The 21,034-nt window shown below is 37.1% G+C and overlaps 1 protein-coding gene across 1 annotated transcript in view; it reads right to left on the bottom strand.

Moving 5' to 3' along the window:
* UNC80 (unc-80 homolog, NALCN channel complex subunit) overlaps positions 1-21,034 on the bottom strand; it is a 232,237-nt gene that overhangs the window by 67,591 nt on the left and 143,612 nt on the right. Inside the window, exons 31-38 of the mRNA XM_072617462.1 lie at positions 19,709-19,847; positions 11,835-12,016; positions 9,628-9,759; positions 7,302-7,488; positions 6,259-6,387; positions 4,798-4,941; positions 2,820-2,920; positions 773-859 (exon numbers count right to left, since the gene is read on the bottom strand). Of these exons, the coding sequence (XP_072473563.1) occupies positions 773-859; positions 2,820-2,920; positions 4,798-4,941; positions 6,259-6,387; positions 7,302-7,488; positions 9,628-9,759; positions 11,835-12,016; positions 19,709-19,847 (1,101 nt within the window). The remainder of the gene's footprint in view (positions 1-772; positions 860-2,819; positions 2,921-4,797; positions 4,942-6,258; positions 6,388-7,301; positions 7,489-9,627; positions 9,760-11,834; positions 12,017-19,708; positions 19,848-21,034) is intronic.

The raw sequence follows: 21,034 nt of genomic DNA, 5'->3' as shown, positions 1-21,034 counted from the left end.
CAGTGAAGGTGAAGGAAGGGGATCTATAAAAATAACATTTATTTGACATAATCATCAAAATATCTCACATCTCAATAGTGAAGTTTTCAAAGTATTTTTCTCACAACAATAGGCTGTGTAAATATTATCACCACTGTAATTATGAGGATTCTGTGGTATTGAAGTGACTTGCCAGTGGTCATGCCTGTACCACTGATTTGGTGTCCAGCTCTCTCTGCCTCTCTCTATTAGTTACCTTTTCAGTCAAATGAATTACAGAAAAGTTATCTTCAGTTACTTTAGGTATTATTTTCATATCACAAATTACAAAGTTGATTTGAAGGCCCAATTCCTGCTTCTTGCCTCAAGCACCTATTATAAGGCTGGCTCTGTATCCACTATTTCTTTTTCTCTTTGTTTATATATTTTTCATAAATGTAATACATCTCAACTACTAAGTATACTCCTAACTCTCTGGAAAATGTTGATAATCCTTCTACCATTTTTTCCCTATTAGTCGTTACCAGAAATCATCATTAGCTTTCTTAGGATATGTTCCTTCCATTTACTAATGAAAAAAGTGAGTAGCAATGTGAACAATATAGTAAATTTCCATGATAATCTATATGTTGAATATCAATCCATGATTTTTCCCCACCAGAAAAAAATCATAGAAGCCAAAGTAAGCAAGTGTATTGATGCTGAATACTGAAAGAACATACATCTTTGCTGGACCCAAATGCTTCCTAGGAGGAAATAGGCATCCACATACTACTTCACTGATGAAACTCACCAGGTAGTTAAATAGGATATGTGATGTCTGAGCCGGAAAGTCTCCAATATTCAAGAGAAGTTTTCTCAACATATACATTAACTCATCCTGAAAGGCAGAAAATTGTTCAGATACATTGGATTAACTTTCTTCTAGCTACCAAGTTTTAAGAAACTTAATTCTATAAAGAATTCAGTGGAAATCTTTCCGTACTTTTTGCCCACATTACAATTTTTCTTTCATCTGATGAATCCTTAAAAATATAATAACTCATATTTGTATGGTAGGCCTTCACGAACATCCTTTGATATTGGTAGGGGAAATATAACTCTCACTTGGAGGTGACACTGAGTGGGTAAACTGATGTTCTGAGAAATTAAGGATTTGTCCAAGGTTATATAGCTAGTAAGTATCAGAAGTGGATCTCCTGAATCCAATGCTATATAGTACTATCTGTCATAGAGAAGTCTTTGATAGTCATGAAATAATATTTAGACCTTCTACAGCATTAATCCTTTTCTAGGATATAATTTTTCAGAGCAACCAGCCACCAGAGGTAGGTAGACTATTTCATTTTAGTATGTAAAAGTTAATTGAGGTTATTTATACCACAGAAAAATCAGACTAGAACAATAAAATGTAGTCTGGCTAATTCACTGTCATAATTAAAAACAATACTTTCTTCTACTTATATATAGGTCACAAGAACCCAGGAAGCTAGACAGACTGAATTCTATCATCTTGCTTTGTTTTCCCATGGCTGCATAGAAAGTCATACTCATGAAAGATTAAGTAAGGATATGAGCCCATGGGTTCACAGTGCTTTTCAGAAACCAGATGTACTCATCCAAGTACAATTACTGCAGCCCATCAATGAACAAGCAGCTTCTTATCACTAGTGTTGAACACCATTGCACAGGAAACTGTTTTATTGCCTTTCTCCAAGGGCTGTTGTGGGGAAAATGCTTTGTAAGATTTTTTTATTGTTATCTTTGAATCCCCAAAGCACAGCAGGTGTCCTGCATAGACTAGTTATTTAGTAAATGTTGAATTGAATTGAGATTTAATAGGCTGTACAGAGTAGGTATATTGGAAATTCTCAATTTGGGATTACTTGCATAAAGGTAATAATTGAAGCCACGGAAATGTGTGGGATCACCAAGAGGGAAAGTATATAGATAGAAGTCAATGACACACAGAATCTTGGATATATGCATCTCCGAAGAGTGATAGCACTCCTTTTGACAAAGAAGCAGCAGCCTAGGAACAGAAGACACCAACAGCTCAGTGAAGAATACAAAGCTGGGTAACAGGGCAGCAGCAGGAGGCTGAAAATTATCAAACTTTTTGTTCTCAGGACCCTTTTACTCTTAAAAATTGAGGCCTCCTCCCACCAAGAGCTTTTGTTTATATAGGTTACATATATCAATATTTATCATATTAGAAACTGAGACATAATATCATAAAAATAGTTTTGATTTTATGAGTACCCTGTAAAAGTCTCAGAGAACCTCCAGGGTCCCTGGGCCACACTTTGAGAACCACTGTAATAGAGAATCATTTTAGGAGTTAATATCAGTGACAGCTCTGAGCTGTTTCTGAGTCAGACTGGAACATCAGTGAGGCCTTGCTGTCAGAAGGGAGACATTATGGGGTTGCTGAGAGAGTGAAGTTATAGAATTACAAGAGCTGTTCCAGTCTGTATGTAACCTGGGAGTATGAGTTGTCTAATGAGTATTTCCTTCCCCATTGTCACTAGGGGAACTTGTGAGAGAATGCCTTCCTTCTCTTACTCTTTATCTAGATATACCATTTAAATAAATGCCCTTTGCTTTGAATTTATGCAGTATCTGGCTTGGTGTAGGATAAAAAGATATATCATTGGGTACTTGGATTTGTGGATTTTTTTTAGTAGATAACAATCCCAATGGTACCATAAGAGGTGCCATAACTTTCAAGGTAGCATGTTGAAGGGAACCCAGGCTATATTAACACCACTTGTGAACTTAGTTTTATAATGACATATTCTGATTTCCTTTTCTATAAAAACAACAGAAGATTAACTTACCTGCCTATTGCTTATGGTGAGTTTTTCTAGGAAATGTCGAAGGACTGTTGAAGGATCTTCAATTAGACAGTTCCACAGGACCTGCTGGGCTACTGCACTCACTTTTAAAGACAAAGAGCATCATCTAAGGGAGGAATCTGGAGATGTTTGTTAAGATTATAAATACTGAGCATTTTCTATGACATCCTGCCAGTTTTCTTTTTGCCTTTGAAAAGGTCTAAAGAATGGTTACTCACCATTAAGCAGACATGAATATTCCTCTTCCTAGAGGAAGAAGACTGCATGAGTGCTATTGTGATGTGTGATCATTTCTTTTACATGGAATATATACAGGAACATATATTTTGTAGATTTTTATTAAACATGTACTATAGAGGCATTGTAGTAGAGTGGAATGAACGTTAGACTCTGAGTGAGGGAGACAGGGCTTCAGATTACACTTCTGACACTTATTAGTTGTATGACTGGCAAGTCATTTAACTTTACTGAGCCTCAGTTTCCTCATTTGTAAAGTAGGAATAATATCAGTAGGATCTAGCCTAGTTATAAGGATAAAAAGGGATAAAGTATCATAAAGCAGTTGGTGAACATTAAAGCACTGTATGAATATCAAGAATTATCATTTTTGAAAATTATCGATAAGTTAACACATTAATATTAAGAAATAATTTTAATAAATGAAAATGGAAAAAAAACTTTAGGGAAAAGCAGCATAATTAAGTAGAAGGAGGGCTAATCACATGATCAAGTAAACCTGACTTCTAACTCTTACCAACCCCGTCACAAATGTTCCAAAGGAACATGAGGTAGAGAAGTCAGGATGTATCAGTACAAATCCATTACCTTCATGCCCTCACCACCATGAACAGCAGTTCAACAAATACTCTGCAGATGGTGGAGTCAAGGCTAGAGGTGTGGTCTTAATTTAAGATGATTGTCAGTTACCTTTTGGGAAATTCGAGCCTCTTTATGATTGACTTTAAAAACTGCTATACGGAGTCCATAGATCATGTTTACCCCTTTTCAAGCTTCCCTGGCTCATAACCTGGGCATCATCCTTGACCTTTCACTCTCACTCAGCTCACATATCCACGTCATTGTCAAATCTCGTCATTTCTTTCTCTTCAACATCCCCTTCATAAAACTATCATCTTAGTTTATGATCTCATCATCTCTTGTCTGGAAAACTGTAACAGCTTTCTATTTCATCTCCTTGACCCAAGTCTTTCTTCAATTGGATCGTTCCCATTCTGCTACAAAAGTGATTTTTCTAAAGCACAGATCTGACCAAATCATCTAGCCCTTCCACTCCGCCACCAAGTCACTAAATGCAGGTGGCTCCCTATTACTTCTAAGATCAATTATAAAGTTCTCTTCTGGGAAATGAAAGTCTTTTATAATCTGGTCCCTTTATACTTTGCTCACTCCTAGGTGTTCAGCAATTCAGCTACAATGATTTTCTTGGAATTTTCTATTCTTGGAACCCAACACTCCACCCCCCATCTCCATACCTTCGCATGGGCTGTCTCCATGCTTGGAATGCTCTCCTTTACCTGCACCTCTTGATTTACTTGGCATCCTTCAAGATTCAGCTCAAATTCCCCTTTCTGTAGAAGGTTGTTCCTGATTCTGCCAGCTACTACTACCTTCCCCTCCAGAATTATCTTTCATCTATTTTGTGTGTATTATGTTACGTACCTAAATATTTACATGTAAATACCTTGAGGGACTGTTTTTGCCTTTCTTTGTATCCCCAAGGCCTAGCACAGTACTTGGCACATAACAAGTGCTTACTCAGTAATTATTGACTATCTGGCTGGAAGTCAGAATAGTCTTTTTTTCACTGAAGAGCTCTACATGAATCCAAGAGCAAGCTCTAAAGGAAAATTAGAAGTGATTTGTGCAAGGAAGGATAAAAAACACAGTGGATCCCTAGCGTATTTAACAGGCTGTAAAAGTATAATTTTCCAAATTGTACCTGCTACACCATCTTCTCGAACCTCTCCATCTTCCATCAGATGAACAATGGGCAACACTGCAGCACAGATGCATGCTGGAAATACTGCCTGAGGGGGCTGCGGCACATGGTGGTTTGGAGTGTGCTCTGTGGTGTGTTCTTCATCTGAAGGAAGGAGGCAGAGATATTACATATGTATAGACCTATATCTATATCTACATCTACATTAATAGCCATATCTAGATCTAGATCTGTCTATATATCTACATCTACATCTATCTATAGCCATATATCTGTCTCTCTCTATACATATAGATATACCTATATCTATATCTACATTAATAAGCATATCTATATCTATATCTAGCTATATATCTACATCTGCATCTATCTGTAGCCATACATCTAAGTCTCTCTCTCTCTATATATATAGATATACCTATATCTATATCTACATCTACATTTATAGCCATATCTATGTCTGTCTATATATCTACATCTACATCTGTCACCATATATCTAAATCTCTAAGTGCTAGTCTATTCTTAAAGTATAATTCAGAAATCAAAGTATTTCTCATTTTTTAAAGCAATGTAATTCTGTGATAATTTAAAGAGCATCAGATTATAACAACTTCCTTCTTTCAAAGGTTTATAGGAAAAATATTGACAAAATACCTAGTAGTAAGAACTCTTTTTTTTTCAGATATGGAAACAATCATGCATGAATAAATAATTTCAGGAGCATTCCAAAGTAAGCAGAGGTCAGTTCATAGGAGTGATTTGAAAAGAATGGAATCCATAATAGAAATGGAAAGCTTTCTTATCGCTTCAAAGCTAATTACAACCATGTCTGTATCTTTTGAGGTTTATAACACTTTATTGTGTGACCCTCAGGTGTTAGAAAGGTCTAGTTGCCTACTAACTCTATGTGGTTACAGATGGCTGAGTGAAGCTGCTAGGTACATAAGCTCTGCCTAGTTTGCTGGCAACCACGTTATTAAATCAAAATTAGCTTACCGGAGACCAGAATTTGGTTTTCCATACATGGGACATAAAAGCTATGCAAATTCTATAGGTCTCTCTTGTAACAGAAATTTAACTTAGTTTGTCTTAAAAATATGCATAACAATGCCAGAACAGAATACTAGAAGCAAATCCTACTCAGCAAAAATTGGCATGGTAGTAGTGGAACTGTCCTCAACCAAAGTGAGAGCTCATTGTAGTAGTGGCATTGAGTCCTGTAATAATAATTTTTTAAAAATTAGCTCCACTTGTAAAGGATAATTGTCAGTTTGAATGAGAAATCATCCTATAGCACAGTATCTTATGTCATTGTTTCTAGATTGACAAATAGAAAAAAATGTTCTTTATCCATGAAAATGCAATAATGAGAAACGAATGAGATTAAATGAGAAATATTTTAATCCATAAGTATTATGAAGAATAGTAAAATATAAGGTATATTTCCAGCAGGGCTCACCTTCTGCACTCACAGCTGAGCGAACTGACCAAACAGAGCCACGGCGAAAGGAATAATTCCTATGAGAGGTACTTGATGTGCAGGATGGACTGACAGAAAGGCGTCGGGATGCCAGATTAGTGACTTCTTCTACTGACAGAGAAACAAGAGAATGTAAATTTTGGCTTCCTGCTAATGTTAATATTACCATGATTAGGATTTTCATTTTCATAATATCCTTCCTTTCCATAGTACAAGACTTGGGTGATTCAGTTTGTGATTAGGATTTTCATTTTCATAATATCCTTCCTTTCCACAGTACAAGACTTGGGTGATTCACTTTGTGCTTTGGGGGAAAATATGCACATGTGCACATGCACACACACTGACCCATCCAGACCAAAAAACAAAATAGTTCTTCCAAAAACTCTGTGCAACATCACTGATCTTAAGAGCAATTTGGAAATTTTTCTCCTGGAACCGTTTGCCAGACTATTCCCTACATGTTGTTCCCATCTTGCACAGTTGAACTTGTAGGGAGTCCAACTCCCAAACTCAAGAGGGCTATTCTTCACTAGGAAAGCTCTGAGCAATAAGACATTGTTTGTGTTTGCTCCATGTGCACTGAAATGGACCATTCTGGGTTTACAGATGCTCTGCATTGCTCGCATAACTTGGTACATCCTAAGACGACCACTGAATGAGTTAACTAAGACTAGCTGTAAAATATTTCCATCAAACAATAACATAAGCTTTCCATTTTTCCTTGAAGGATTTGGAATTCCCCCTTAACCTCATTAAATTTTTAATTAATTTAATCTTTTTGTTTCTTCATTATGGATAATATATTTCACTTAAAACAGAACTACTGTGTTCTTAAAAATTCTTCCATTTCCCTTGAAGGTAGAGATGGATGAAGAAGTAGAATGAAGGGTTTGATTCTTTAGCTTTCCCCTTCAGCTAAATAGTAGAAAATCATGAACCATTTTTAATCAAGGTTTTGTCCCCCAAGAATCACTGTCTCTTCCCATAGTCTTGCACTTCTGAGAGAAACTATAGCGCACCTTCTTCTTCCTGCTCTGAGTTAGGGGTACAGGTAGGCTCATAGCAAGCCTCCTGGGTGATGGGAATGGCAGTAATGAGGCTGGCTTCTCGACCAAGTCGCTTCTTCTCTTCCTCTTGCTGTAAGTTCTTGAGAATGTGCTCTGCTCTCTGATGGGATCTTGATACAGCTCGGGCAGAAAAAGATTTCTGAGGGTAAGTGAAGACAGAAAGAAATTTATCTTCCTACTACTGATGAGAGTTTCAGGAGGTAGCCAGATAGTATATTTTGAGTCAGGAAGACATGAGTTTTAATCTTGTGTCTGACATACACTCTGTACCCCAAGGTAAGCCACTTAAATTCTCAGTCCCCCACACAACTTTCTAAGACCATAAATGACAGAACACTTGCCAATCTGCACTGGGAGATGGAGTTTCCTTAATTAGAGTTCCTTACATCAGTGAATAATATGTCTGAACAAAAAAAAATAAATCAGGGTTCCACACAAAGGAATCAATCATAGGCAGTGTCCAAATGAACCACATAAACAAAATGGCCAAGCCTGGGAGATTCTAAAGGGATAGCTTCTGTTAGCCCATGTTTTTCTTTTAAGTACATTCCTAGGTTCTGTACAGCTAAATCTGTGCCACTTAGTGCCATAGGATTTCAGAGCTAAATGTTACCTTAGCAGTCATTTAATATAAAATCTTCATTTTAGAAACGAGGACACTAAGGAACCAGAATTAAGGAACTTGACCAAGGTCACACAGGTCACTAGTAGGTAGCTTAGCCTGGCTTTAAACCAGGTCTTCTAATTCCAAATCCAGTATTCTTTTCAGAAGAGCTCTTCAGGAATACTTGTGATTTTGTGACAGCATCCACTCTATCTATTTTTCACTGAGATTTTAATTAAATTGAGGACAATTATGTCTCAAATCTCACCTTCTTTAGGAAGCTTTTCCCTTGGAGTTTACTTTCCATTTTTCTGCATATATGGATATGTTATCTCCTCCACTGGAATGTGAGCCCCCTGAGGGCAGGAGCTGTTTTGTGGGAATTTTTTTGTTGTTGTTTCTCTTTATATCTTTAGCACTTAGAAGCAGTGTATAACAGATAGTAAGGGCTTAATAAATTCTTCTTTGATTAGTGACTTTTTAGAGGACTTATTTGTACCAGCCTTTGAAATCTTATTATAGGAAAAAAATATTTCTGGTGACAAGAGGTACAACGATATTCAACTGCCTGTCTCTCTGAGATACTTTTTTTTATTGGACCTATGATTTCATTGTTATAGGCAAAACTCCCTGTGAGAAAAAGTTCTAATGCAGAACATCACCTTTGGTTCTTAGAGAACTGTGTGAGACATGAGTCAGTAAGTCAATAAGCATTTATTAAGCACCTACTGTGTCAGGCACACGGTAAGCACTGGGGATACAAAGAAAGGCAAAAGATAGTCCCTGCCCTTAAGGAGCTCACACTCTAGTGGAGGAGTCAACGAGCAAATAAGTATGTACAAACAAACCGTCTCTAGGACATGTAGGAGACAATTAGCCGAGGTAAAGCACTAGAATTAAGAGGGATTGGGAAGGCTTCCTGAGAAGGTGGCAAGTTGAGACTTGAAGGGAAACCAGGGAAGCCAGGATGTGAAGATGAGGAATTCCAGCATGTCCATAGGACAATCAACTTTGCATTAGGAAATAAAGTCAGCCATCATGTTGAAAATTTAAAATTTAAAAAGGCATTTCATGTAATATACTGAAAAAAAAAATAAAAAGGCATTTCTTAAAGCCTCTCTAATTTAATGTACAGGGTGTCCCCAAAGCTATTAAAGGTTAAAACTGCACTAAGACCTTCGGGACATCCTATGTATATGTATGTATGTGTGTGTGTATTTCAATGTGTGTATATACCTATATTTTGTGTATGTACATGTATACATGTGTATTGTATTGTATTCTTTTCAAATTGCATGATTTTCCAACCATGCATTTCATGACATATCATAACTCTACCAGAGCAGAGTTAAAACCTAAGATTGCAGGGAGCTTTTAAAATAATAGAGATGATCCTTGATGACTATAAAAATCTATAACTATATCATAAAATACCTGTGGTGACTGTGGTTTTCTTACTAGAAGAAAACTAGTGTGCGACATTTCTAGGTCAATACTCAGTACTCTCTCAATAACACACAAAAAACTAATAAAATAAAAGACCATGTGCTTATTTTGTATTGCTTAATATGACTTTTAATTAAAAAAAGGAACACACTAGCAGAGTTTGCATTTTCATTGGCCTCCTTGCGACTCCGTCACCTGAAGCTATAGAAACCAATTAATGTCACTTACCGACTGATCTTCATTAATTGGATCCTGTACACTCCCACTGCATTGTGGGACCCATGGGGGGTCAAACATGGGGACCGAAGGCATTCCCAGTACTGGTGAGGGCAGGGTGAAATTTATACTAGGAGGAGGAATCTGTAAGGAGACATAAATAGAAACTCTCAGGTAGAAGGAGAAAAGATGGTAGGAAGAGGCAAAGTTGTAACGGTTGCCTCTAGGAGTCCTGGTGGTGCTGAGGCTCTGCCATTAACTCCCCAGCTACTTCAAGATTTTGATAACAGGGAAATATTTTTACACATTATCATTAGACATAGGATGGGTTTCTAGTGCCAACTCTGTTAACCAGCTCTGTGATCTTGGACAAGACATTTAGGTTCCCTGGATCCTAGTAACCTCCTGTGTAAGATGACGAAATGCCACCTTTCCTTCACGTAAATTTTTGCAGTTTACAAAATATTTTTTATCCTTTGTCTCATTTTAACCTTTTTACCCCTGTGAGGTAGAAGAATCAACATTATCTCTACTTTATAGAAGAAGAAAAAGTAGGTTAAAAAAACAACAACATTTGCTTAAGATCACGCAGCATATACATTTGAGATTCAGCCCAGGTCTTCCAACTCCAGGTCTATTGTTATGGTCACTACGCCAAACTACAACAGACCAAACAGCCTCTAAGATCCTTTCAGACATTCTTGTTCAGAGCTCTGGAAGGCTCCATATACATGGCATTTAAATGTAACCTCACTTGAGCAAAGCCCCCTAAATTTGCAGATCAGTTATTCAGATCGATATATCCAACTCTCCTTTCTCTCACCTGTCACACTGATCTTCATAAAGCATAGCTCTGACCATATCCCTCCCTGAACTCAGTAAATTCCATTAGCTTCCTAGGATCATGTAGTAAAGCCCTTCACAACCTGGTCCCAACATGTTTCCCAGCCTTATTGTACATTGCTGCCCTCCATGTTCACCCAAACTGGTCATCTTACTATCTTTCACCCTCGATACACCAACTCCCACCTCAGTACCTTTGCTCTTGGCTGTCTCCTATGCCTGGAATGGATTCCTTCCTCACTTCTGTCTCTCAGAGTTCCTAGTTTCCTTCAAGGTTCAGCCATTCTTCTTAAGAAACTCTTACTTTCTTTAAGAAGTCCCTCCCTTTAGCTGCTAGTGTCTTCTCCCACCAAATCACTTTGGTTTTAGTGTCATATATGTATGTACACATATATGTAAGGTGGGGGTACACATGTGTACATATACATACCTATACATATACATTCACACACTCATCATATAATGGGTGTACTAAGTTTAAAGGAAGCCCTTGAAAATTTGCTTTATAACTCAGAATTTATAGCCATGTTACCAAGGGCAGTGGTTCCTGATATAAAAAGAGATTTTTCAGGTGAAATTAATTTCATTCTCCTTAGTAGGTCACAAGGAGATAACTCTGGCTGTAACTGAGCATCACAAAGGGATTACAGCCTTCAATTTTCTGCAATGGAAAACTCTGTAACTACAACTATGAAATCAACAGTGAGATACCTATGACAGGCAATGTGGTATGATAGAAAGCATTATAGACCTGGAGTCAGGGGAGACCTGGTGTTGTACTGTTAGCTATATGATTATGGGCAAATAACTTAACCTCTATAAAATTGCTTTTGCATTATTGGGAAGATAACATGAGATTATATATAAGAAGGTGTTTTGTACGCTTTAAAGTGCTAGATAAATATGTTATTATTAATGAAAAAGCCCTGTTTGGCCAAGTTCTATTTATACAGCACTGTTTTAGATTAGCAGGTGTCAAGAAGTTTGAATCCTTAAGAAGTACCCCATTAAATGTTTTGTATGACTTCATATGTATAGTGGGTATTATATTTCATGTCTTCTCAATGGATAGGGAAGGAGTGAAGGGAGGGAGAGAATGGAACTGAAAATAAAAATTAAAATGTATATAAAAATTGTCCCCCTTAACCAACTTCAGCAGATGACCTGCCATTTTTTAAATGGAATTGGAAAAAAATTTAAATTTGAAATTATTTTATCAAAGTTGAAATAATTTCATCAAAAGAGCTTGAAGTGATTTTATTCTGCTCAATAGAGAAGTTTCTGTCCAGATTATATTGGGTAGGTTTGAAAGGGAAAAAACTGAGAATAAAGTTTAGGGCCTAGAAATGTACTTCCTATAACTGACCCAACCTCACCTTAAAAATCTGCTGAGCTCCTTCCTCCATCCGAGGCCACACCTGGTAGCGGAATCTCCAGAGAGTATGGAACTTGAGGATGGCATTGAGCCGTTGCACAGTCTCTGGGTGATGGAATTCTGACGTCAGCATGTCAGACACAGCCTCTGGGACTTTTACCGCACATAGCAGGAACATAGCAGCTAGAAGACAGCAATCCAGCATTAATCAAGGACATGTCACTAGGCTTATGTGTCTGGAAACAACTCTGCAGCTCTGGTGAAAATATCCCTTAGGGGAAATGAAACCTGTCCAACTACGTTGGCAAGAAAGCACCTTGTTTCAGACAAGGGCATGAAGCACCATCTTTCATTCCACCCACCAGCTTCCAATTTATGGTTTTAGAGTGCAATGACATTTTGACAAGGCCAAATAATGGTGACTTTTGCTAGAACTACTCCAGTCTATGAATTCCAGTTAAATAACTCTAGCCACTGACCTACTTAAAGCAAACTTTTACCTGTTATTTCTTTTAAAACTGGATCCCTCTGTTTTTGTCATTTGATCCAAAGTGAAATTTTGTTTCAAATAAATAGCTTTCCTGAAATTTTATGAGATTTTAAAAAATGAGACAGCCCTTCAAGTGAGGAAGTACATTTAAAAAATACTTTTCAGGAAAATTTTTTTAAAAATCCACATTTCAAACTTAATTCAGACTTTATGAACACAAAGGAAAACTCATAATTAAAGCTATCCAAACATGGTAGAATAAGCTGTCTTGTGAGGTAGTATGTTCCTGAAAGAGATTTTGTGAGTCTCAAAAGTAGCTTTTGATCTAAGAGAAAGCCAAACAGTGATCACAAACGAGATCATGAACCATGACAAGTTATACATCAGATGATAAATCATGAGTCACATAAATCCAAACTGGAAGAAGGAACCAGTGGCTATGGTGGAAATAGAGTTGTTTTTTACTTTTCTCCTACAGCTATTGTCAGGTTTTGCATATCTTAAGAAATTTTCCCTTGACTCTTCTACCTCCTATAGTTACAATTTCATTTTATAGATGAGAACCCGAAGCTCAAAAGGGTTGACTTAGCCATTGTCATATAGCTAGTAAATGTTTGACAAGGGACTGATAGCTATGTTTCCTCTAGTATTGTAGAAAGTGTACTTCATCTGAAGGCAAGGCCCTTACAACATGAGTGACTATAGAATACTATAAGATAATAGGACAACACAATTTCTCTGAGGTTCAGGTTCTTAAATTTGTAAAATGAGAGATTAAATGGTTTCTAATGTCTCTTTAAGCTCTGAAATCTATAATATTTTTCTTTTATCATTAAACTTCTATTCACTCTCAATCTCTTCCCCCCAATTCAAGCAATATTTATAAGGCATGTATCTAGAGGGCACTGTTCTAGGGACTAGAAATTCATAGGGGAAAATGCAGTGATTTTTGAACTGGATAAATTTTTTTAATGGCTAGTAATGAGCTGATACCCAAGATAGGTAAAGAGATTGCAAGAGCACATAGCTCTCCTTGATGAATTCAGGTCACTCGGTTCAGATGAATTTCACCTTCAGGTTCTAAAGGAACTGTTTAGTGTGATTTCTGAGTAGCATGGATAAAAGGAAAGGAATCTTAAGAGTAAAGAAATAAATTTTCAACAAGCCTAGAGAACAGAGCCTACAAACTATAGGTTCATGGGATTGACTTCAACCTCTGACAAAATTTCAGGATGTATTATTAAAGAGATGGTGGTAAATATCTAGAAAAGGAAGCAGTGATCACAAAGATCCAGCATGGCTTAATCAAGAATATATCATGCCAACTTCGTACAATTTCCTTTTCTATTTTTGGATAGGGTTACTAAACTGGTAAATCAGGAGAATTCTATAGGTAGATTACTTAAATTTCAATAAAATGCTTGCTAAATTATCTCATGCTATTCCTGTGGAAAAGATGGAAAAATGATGAACTTGGAACTTTAAGAATAGTCATTAATGGTTTGATGTCAACTTGAGAGATCTCCAATGGAGTGCCTCAAGGATATGTACTTTATCCTGTGCTTCTTAAATGTTCTATTTTTAATACTTTTTAAGTTTTTATTAAATTTTAATTTTAAATCAGTGATTTGGCTGAAATCATAGATGGCATCCTTATCTAATCTGCAGATGCAAATTTGGGAGAGATAGCTAATGCAATATACAAGAGTCAGAAACCAAAAAGACTTTGTCAGGCTATAGTTCTGGGATGAATCTAATAGAATGAAATTTAATAGGGATAAATTTAACATTTTACATTTGGGTTCAAGGACTCTCCCTTCCCACCCAGTACAAAAGAGAGGAGGTGAGGTTGGATACCAGTTTAACTGTAAAATGTGAGAAATGATTATTTGTTTCTGGTGTTAATAACTAATTATTGTATTAGGACCAATGTTTTTCCCCCTTTTTACTTCCTCATCCAGATACGTACCAGTTTGGGAAATCTCTATTAAAGATTTATCCAGGTCAAAATGTAATCAGATGGTAAAAGAAACTCTGAGTTTGGGCTAATGGGTGCATTCCTGCTCATTGTCTTTGCTCAGACAGGTTTGGGAAAATGTGGATCTTCCCATTTGTCAGACAAGTGATATGGGAATTAATGTCTCTTTGACCAAGATTTGGAGGAACAAATATATATGTCTGAAAGTTATATGTACATAAGAATAATAGACTGACATCATTGTAATATTCATTTTCTCATTAATTGTTAATCAATCAGTATTGATTGCCATCCTGAGGAACACTTACTCTTTGAAGGGCATATAAACTGTGAACCCACAGTCATGTGGGGTTTTTTGAAAAGTCTAAGAAAGATGGCCAAATGACTATCCTTTTATTAATAAATAAAATTCTGATCTTATTAATAAAGTTACTAAATTACCCAGAAACTATGTCTCTCAAGCCTTTTTAAATGCCACAAAAAGATTCAAGGGCTTTATTGGACTCTAAGAACAATATGAGTCAACAGCATGATATGGTTGCCAAAAATGTTCATGCGGTCTTGAAAAAAGCACAGCTTCCAGGAATAAGGTGGAGGTTGTCCCATCATACTTTGCCCCAGTCAGATCACTTTGGGAGTATTGTGTTCTGTTCTGAAAAATGCACTTTGGAAGTTAGAGAATATTTGGAGAAAAGCATCCAGAACAGTGAAGAGTTAAAAGTCTATGCCATGGGTGAGAGAGTTGAAAGAACTAGGTCTGATGAGGAAGAAGGAGAGAATGATAAACTGGGTGGGCATATAATCTATCTTCAAGTACTTCAAAGGCTGCCAAGTGGGAAAGAGATTACATATATTCTGTTTGACCCCAAAAGGTAGAACAGGGAACAATGGGTATATAAGTTGAAAAGAGGAGAGAGTAGGTTTGACACACTGAAATGTTTCCTAAAAGCCAGAGCTATCAAAAAGGGGGATGGGCTGCCTTGGAAGGGAGTGGTTTTTCTTCAGTGGAAGTCTTCAAGGAAAGGCTGGATGACTACTTGTCAGATGTGTTGCAGTAGAAATTCCGGTTAGAGTCTGGGCTAGATTAAAAGGCCACCAAGGTCCCTTCTAACTCTGAAATTCTGTCACTCTGTGACAACATTGACTATACTCAAGGCACACACTGTCAAGTATAAGAATAACATGTACACAAATAAATATGTTAGAAAGTTACATGTATATAACAAAAATAGATTGAATTTATGCATCTGTTGTACACACACATACATAAAATAATAATAGATTGAATTTATGTAAAGCTTGATTTATGCTATCTCATTTGATCCTCATAACAACCCTATGAAGTAGATACTATTATTAGCTCCATTTTACATAGGAGAAACTTAGGTAGACTTGCCCAGGGTCACATAAGAAGCAAGCATAAGAATCAGGATTTAAATTCAGGTCTGAGGTCAAATAGGCATAAGAGATTGGAAAGGGAAGGGAACCTACCTGGGTGGATATGACTCTCCTCATTTTATTAGAATTTTTGACTTAAGCTTCTTACATGTTAAGTTCCCATTCCCCAAGGCATAATGCCCCAAAGCTCTAGGAGAATGACTGTAGAAGGAGAATTAGAATGGAAGCCAAGAGATCTGGGTTTTACTCTTTGCTATTTTTCTGAATTTCTAGATAGCCTAGAACATGTCACATGCCCTCTCTGAGATTCAGGTTTCATACATGAAAAATGATGTGATTATATTAGGTCATCCTCTTCTTAAAATTCTCTGAATCTGGTCTCTTCTAGCTCTTAAATTTTCTTATTACTAGGCACTCAAATATTAGATTCCCATCCCATTTGGGAAACAGGCAGGGTGTGCTGGACACAGCTCTTACTGGTTAACAAGAGCCAATTGTTAAAATTTCACTTTAATTACACCTCAGAAATGAGCAAATGCTACAAATCAAGGCATGATTTATTGTCTAATTGTCTAGACTTTACAGAGTGATTGAGAATATGTTAACAATGCTGATTAAACTTTAAAATGTGTCCTGCATACATACATTTTTCTCCTGGAGAATCTACTGTTTAAAAAAGAAAAATTACCAGCAGATTATTGGGTTGAGCCAAAGAATTCAATACCTCAAGAGTAACTTAAAACAGTCTTCATTCTCTGCTACCACTTTCCTATTACCCCTTTTGCAGTAAAACTTCTTTCCTAATTGCTTTACTGAAAATGTTCTTTCCAAGGTCCTGTACATACCAAAATATTTACAGTGGCATGTTTTTGGTGGTAGCAAAGATCTGGAAACAGAGACATTGCTGGAATTTCCCTTCTTCCAAACTTCAGTATTTCTGTCAAAGCCACCATCACCCTCCAGTCTCTTAGGTTCATAACCTGAGCACTATCCTTGGTTCCTTACTCTTGCTCAACTCACACATCATTTCATTTTCCAAAAAAGTGATGTTTTTATCTCAACATCTCTTGCATCTGGCTTGTTCCACTCACATGGCTACCACTTAACTTCAACCCTTTCATACCTCTCACCTAGACAATTGTAACAACTTCCTAATTGATTTTGATGCTTCCAGTATATCCTCCATACTGCTTTCAAAGTCACTTTCCTTTACATATTAGTCTGACCATGTGACTTATCCTACTCAGTCAACTAAAGGGGCTCACTCTTTTTTTTTAAAGGATAAAATATATGCTTGTCTGCTTAGTTTTTACAGAGCTTGATAGCCTGGCCTCAACCTACATTTCTAGCCTCATTGGAAATTATTTCCCATCTTTCACCCTGAGATCCAGTCAAAATGGCCTTCCCTCTGTTCATCATATAACATTCCCTATCTCTGTGCTTTTGCATTGGCCATCCCAAATGCCTGGAATGTGCTGCCTCATTTTATCTCTGCCTCTGAGGTCACCTCAGTGGTACAATGGCTACAGTATTGTACCTGGAGATAGAAAAATCTGACTTCAAATTCTGCCTCTGACACATTAACTCTGTGATCTTGGCTAAGTCATGTAACCTCTTTCAGTCTCAGTTTCCTCATGTGTAGTTATGGCACATGATTGTAATGGGTTATTATTTTACTGTAAGAAAAAGAAGAATACGACAAATGCAGAAAAGCATGGGAAGACTGCTCCTATGAGATAAACAAAACCGGGGGAAAATATACACAATGACTACAATAATGAAATAAAATGAAAACAAAAAATGAAACTTAATGTCATGAAATTATAATAACTAAGCTTAGCCCCAAAGAAGAGTTATGAAAAAGTGCCCCCCTCCCTTTTTTGCAGAGGTGGAGGGACTATAGATAGTCTATATATACTATATACGATAGTGTAGTAATACTATATATAAAAATGGATTTTTTTGATGCGTTAGTTTTGCAAACTTTTTATATTCTTTGTAGTAAGGCATGACACTTGAGGAAGGATAAAGGAATAAAACAAAATATATTAATAAATATTTGTTTTTCTTTAAAAGAAAAAAAGGGAAAATATTCTTTCTTAAGAGACATCATGATTTCTTAATACTAAAACTTGTCCTTTCTCATTTCTTGTTCTCCTTGCCTTCTCTAGCCTATAACACTCTTCATGATCTTCTCCTTGAAGCTCTCCTTTCTTGGTATGAAACTACCCTCTTATTCCATCTCTCCTTGGGGGAGCAGTCACCCCTTCTCTTTTCTGCTCAATTCCCTTTGCTTCTCCTGATATCCCACAGCAGGAATATGTCTCTCTGTGGGCATACTTGAATGCTCAGTGCTTTGTCCTTTTTGCTAGCCTTATCTCTCTTTATAGGAAAAATTTCATCCATCTTCATGGCTTCAAGTATCATCCACAGACAGGTGATTTCTTAATATATCTCCCCTTCCTGCCCTCTCTCCTGGGCTTCTGCCCTACATCTCTAACTACCTTTTGTATGTCCTTACCAAAGTTTTCCCTGTCATCACTTTAAACTTAGCAAGGTCATAATCTTTCCCCTAAAATCAATTTCCCTTGTGGAAATTCCCTTTATGTAAATAGTACCATTCTTTTTTCAAGAGCTCAGGCTTAAAACTTTTGACTCATCTTTGACTCCTCTCAACTCCCCTAACGATCCCCCTGCTCTCTCATTGTTCTATAAACATGCTATACACACTCCTGCCTCTACCCTTTTGCTTACAAGGTTCTCCTGCCTAGAAAGTTCACCCCATCTTTGATTGGCTAAGTCCTGTTCTTCCTTCATGACTCAGGTCAAGCCCTATCTCTTCTATTTACATTTTTCCCAAATCAAAGTAATCAGTTCTTTCTTTGAACTCCTGTTTTGTTTCTTTTGTCCGTTATCTCTCACCTAGCATGCACTATCTTATATTATTGTTTTATTTCTACACATGAAGAAAGCATTAGGAATGGCTGGCCAAACTCAAAGATAGTTCTTATGGTTCAATGTCAACATGGCAGGGGGTTTTCACTGTGATACTCCAGGCATCTGTGCTAGGAGCAACTATTTTGCACAGTGAATTGAGCATTGTCCTGGAGTTAAGAAGCCCTAAATTCAAATCTGATCTCTGACACTTACCAGCTGTGTAAGCCACTTGACTTCTTTTTGCATCAGTTTTCTCAACTGGGACAGCTAAGGGATGCTCAACTGGATAAATGAGGATAATTATAGAACCTACCTTGCAGGGTTGTTGTGAGGATCAAATATAATATTTGTAAAAAAAAAAAGTGATTAGGACACTGCCTTTCACATTGCAGATGCTATAAAGTTATTTCCATCATCATCATCATCATCATCATCATCATCATCACCTCATCATTATTATCTTTATCTGTGCTTGGCTTTAACATTTTTTTCACTGACATTTGTGGTTGGAGACATTTCTGTTTCTCAAATGCTTTGCACAATGACTTGTACATAATAGGCATCCATAAATATCCATTGATGCTGTTGCTGCACAATAGATACAGGGGAAGGAAAATCAATTACAATTGTATTTTATATGAAAAATACACTGAAAGTATAGCTATAAGGCAAAATCATATTTTATATTTCCAGAATGTTTTCAACAGCCCAGAATTGAAAGCCAGTGGATCCAATCCCTCATGCTGGGAGATAGCATCATGGCCCCCAGAGGCACAGCTTTCAATCCCAGCCATCTACTTCTCCTATGATTGTTGAGTAAGCATTGACCTTTGAACTTCAGCTTTCTCTACAATGAGAGAATTGGACTAGATAATTTCTAAAGTCCTTACAGCTCTAAAGTCCTATGACTCCTAGAATCTAGGACCCATCTCTCAGCTCACCACTATATCCAGGGCAATATGCCATCCTATGTGTTTGATCTAGGCGATCAACCTGCATTCATAAAATTCTCATTTTAAAATATGAGCTGCCACAATAGATGACTCCCTGGGTGGGTCTTGTCTCATGTTACCTGCAGCTCCAGCCATGTGCTCATCCATACTGAGCAATAGCTCCCAGGCTGCAGGCTGGATGTCTCCATACATCTCTTCTGTCAGAATTGGTGCTGCCTTGATTAGCAGAGACAAGGGAGCTGGGGACAGGCTCATTACCTTGGGGGAAAAGAAAAAGAAAAAAAACATCACATTTCAAAAGCATTTTAAATGAGGGTGAATACTGACAGTCTCACAATTTGAAGGACTGTCTGATTTGCTTTTTCCTAGTCCTTTTTTCTCTAAATAAGAATAAAGCATTATCTAAAAGAGAAGCTATTTAGATGATGAAGTATATTAGGACTCACTATCATACCAAGGAATGACTAGTCATTTGCAGAATGATTAAAAATAAATTTGCATTTCACATCTATTTCTTTCTTAAGTTCAAGGGTAGAGTCAGTGTAATAAGCTGTTTTCTGATTAATAGAATGATGCACAATGAGAAGAAAAATACCTCCTTATGTTCAAATTCTGCATTGATTTTGGTCAGGATGCATTGAACTGTTACAGACAGTTTTGTCTATGCTACCACACTTCCAGAATATTAGAAACGATGGCCGGATGCAAAGAGTAGTTCTTAATCTTCCAGTTTCAACATGGCAGGAGTTCTCCAATGTAGTACACCTCAAGGATCTGTGCTTGACTCTATGTCGTTGGACATTTTTTATCAATGGCTTTAAAAGTTAAGTGACATGCTTATAAATTTGTATATGACACAAAGTTGGAAGGGAAAGCTGACAGAGTGGATGAAAATATCAGGATTCAAAAGAATCTTGATAGGCCAGGACATTGGGTTGAATCTAATATGATAATATTTAATAAGGATACATGTAAAGTCTTACACCTCATTACAAAAAAATAATTTTGAAAGAATAAGAGGGGGTGGTGGTGGTAGACTGCTGCACTCCCAACTCATTTCCACAGTACTTTCTCTACTATACCCCTGGATATAGCCCTCTCCCTGCCCCTGGCTCTCTTATATGTGTTGTATTCCTTCACTAGAATGTAAGCACCTTGAGGCAGGGATTATCTTCCTTTCTGCTTGTGTTTGTGTTCCCAATGCTTAGTATAGTGCCTGGCAAGTGGTAGTCACTCAATAAATGCTTCTTGACTTGGTGGAAAAGATCTGGGGATTTTAACTGGACTATAAGCTCAATGTGAGTCAGCAGTGAGACGTGGCCCAAACTGCCCCCCCCCAAAAAAAACTAATGAGATCTTGGGCTTCATTAAGGGGGTAGAGCTTCTAGAAGAAGGAAGATGAGAGTCCTACTATACAAAGAAGGGCATTGACATTCTCTCTGGAG

This window comes from Notamacropus eugenii, chromosome 6 (genome assembly GCF_028372415.1).
Source record: "Notamacropus eugenii isolate mMacEug1 chromosome 6, mMacEug1.pri_v2, whole genome shotgun sequence".
NCBI lineage: Eukaryota > Metazoa > Chordata > Mammalia > Diprotodontia > Macropodidae > Notamacropus > Notamacropus eugenii.
The sequence above is the reverse complement of the archived record's forward strand: the minus strand, read 5'-3'. Positions and strand labels throughout refer to the sequence as shown.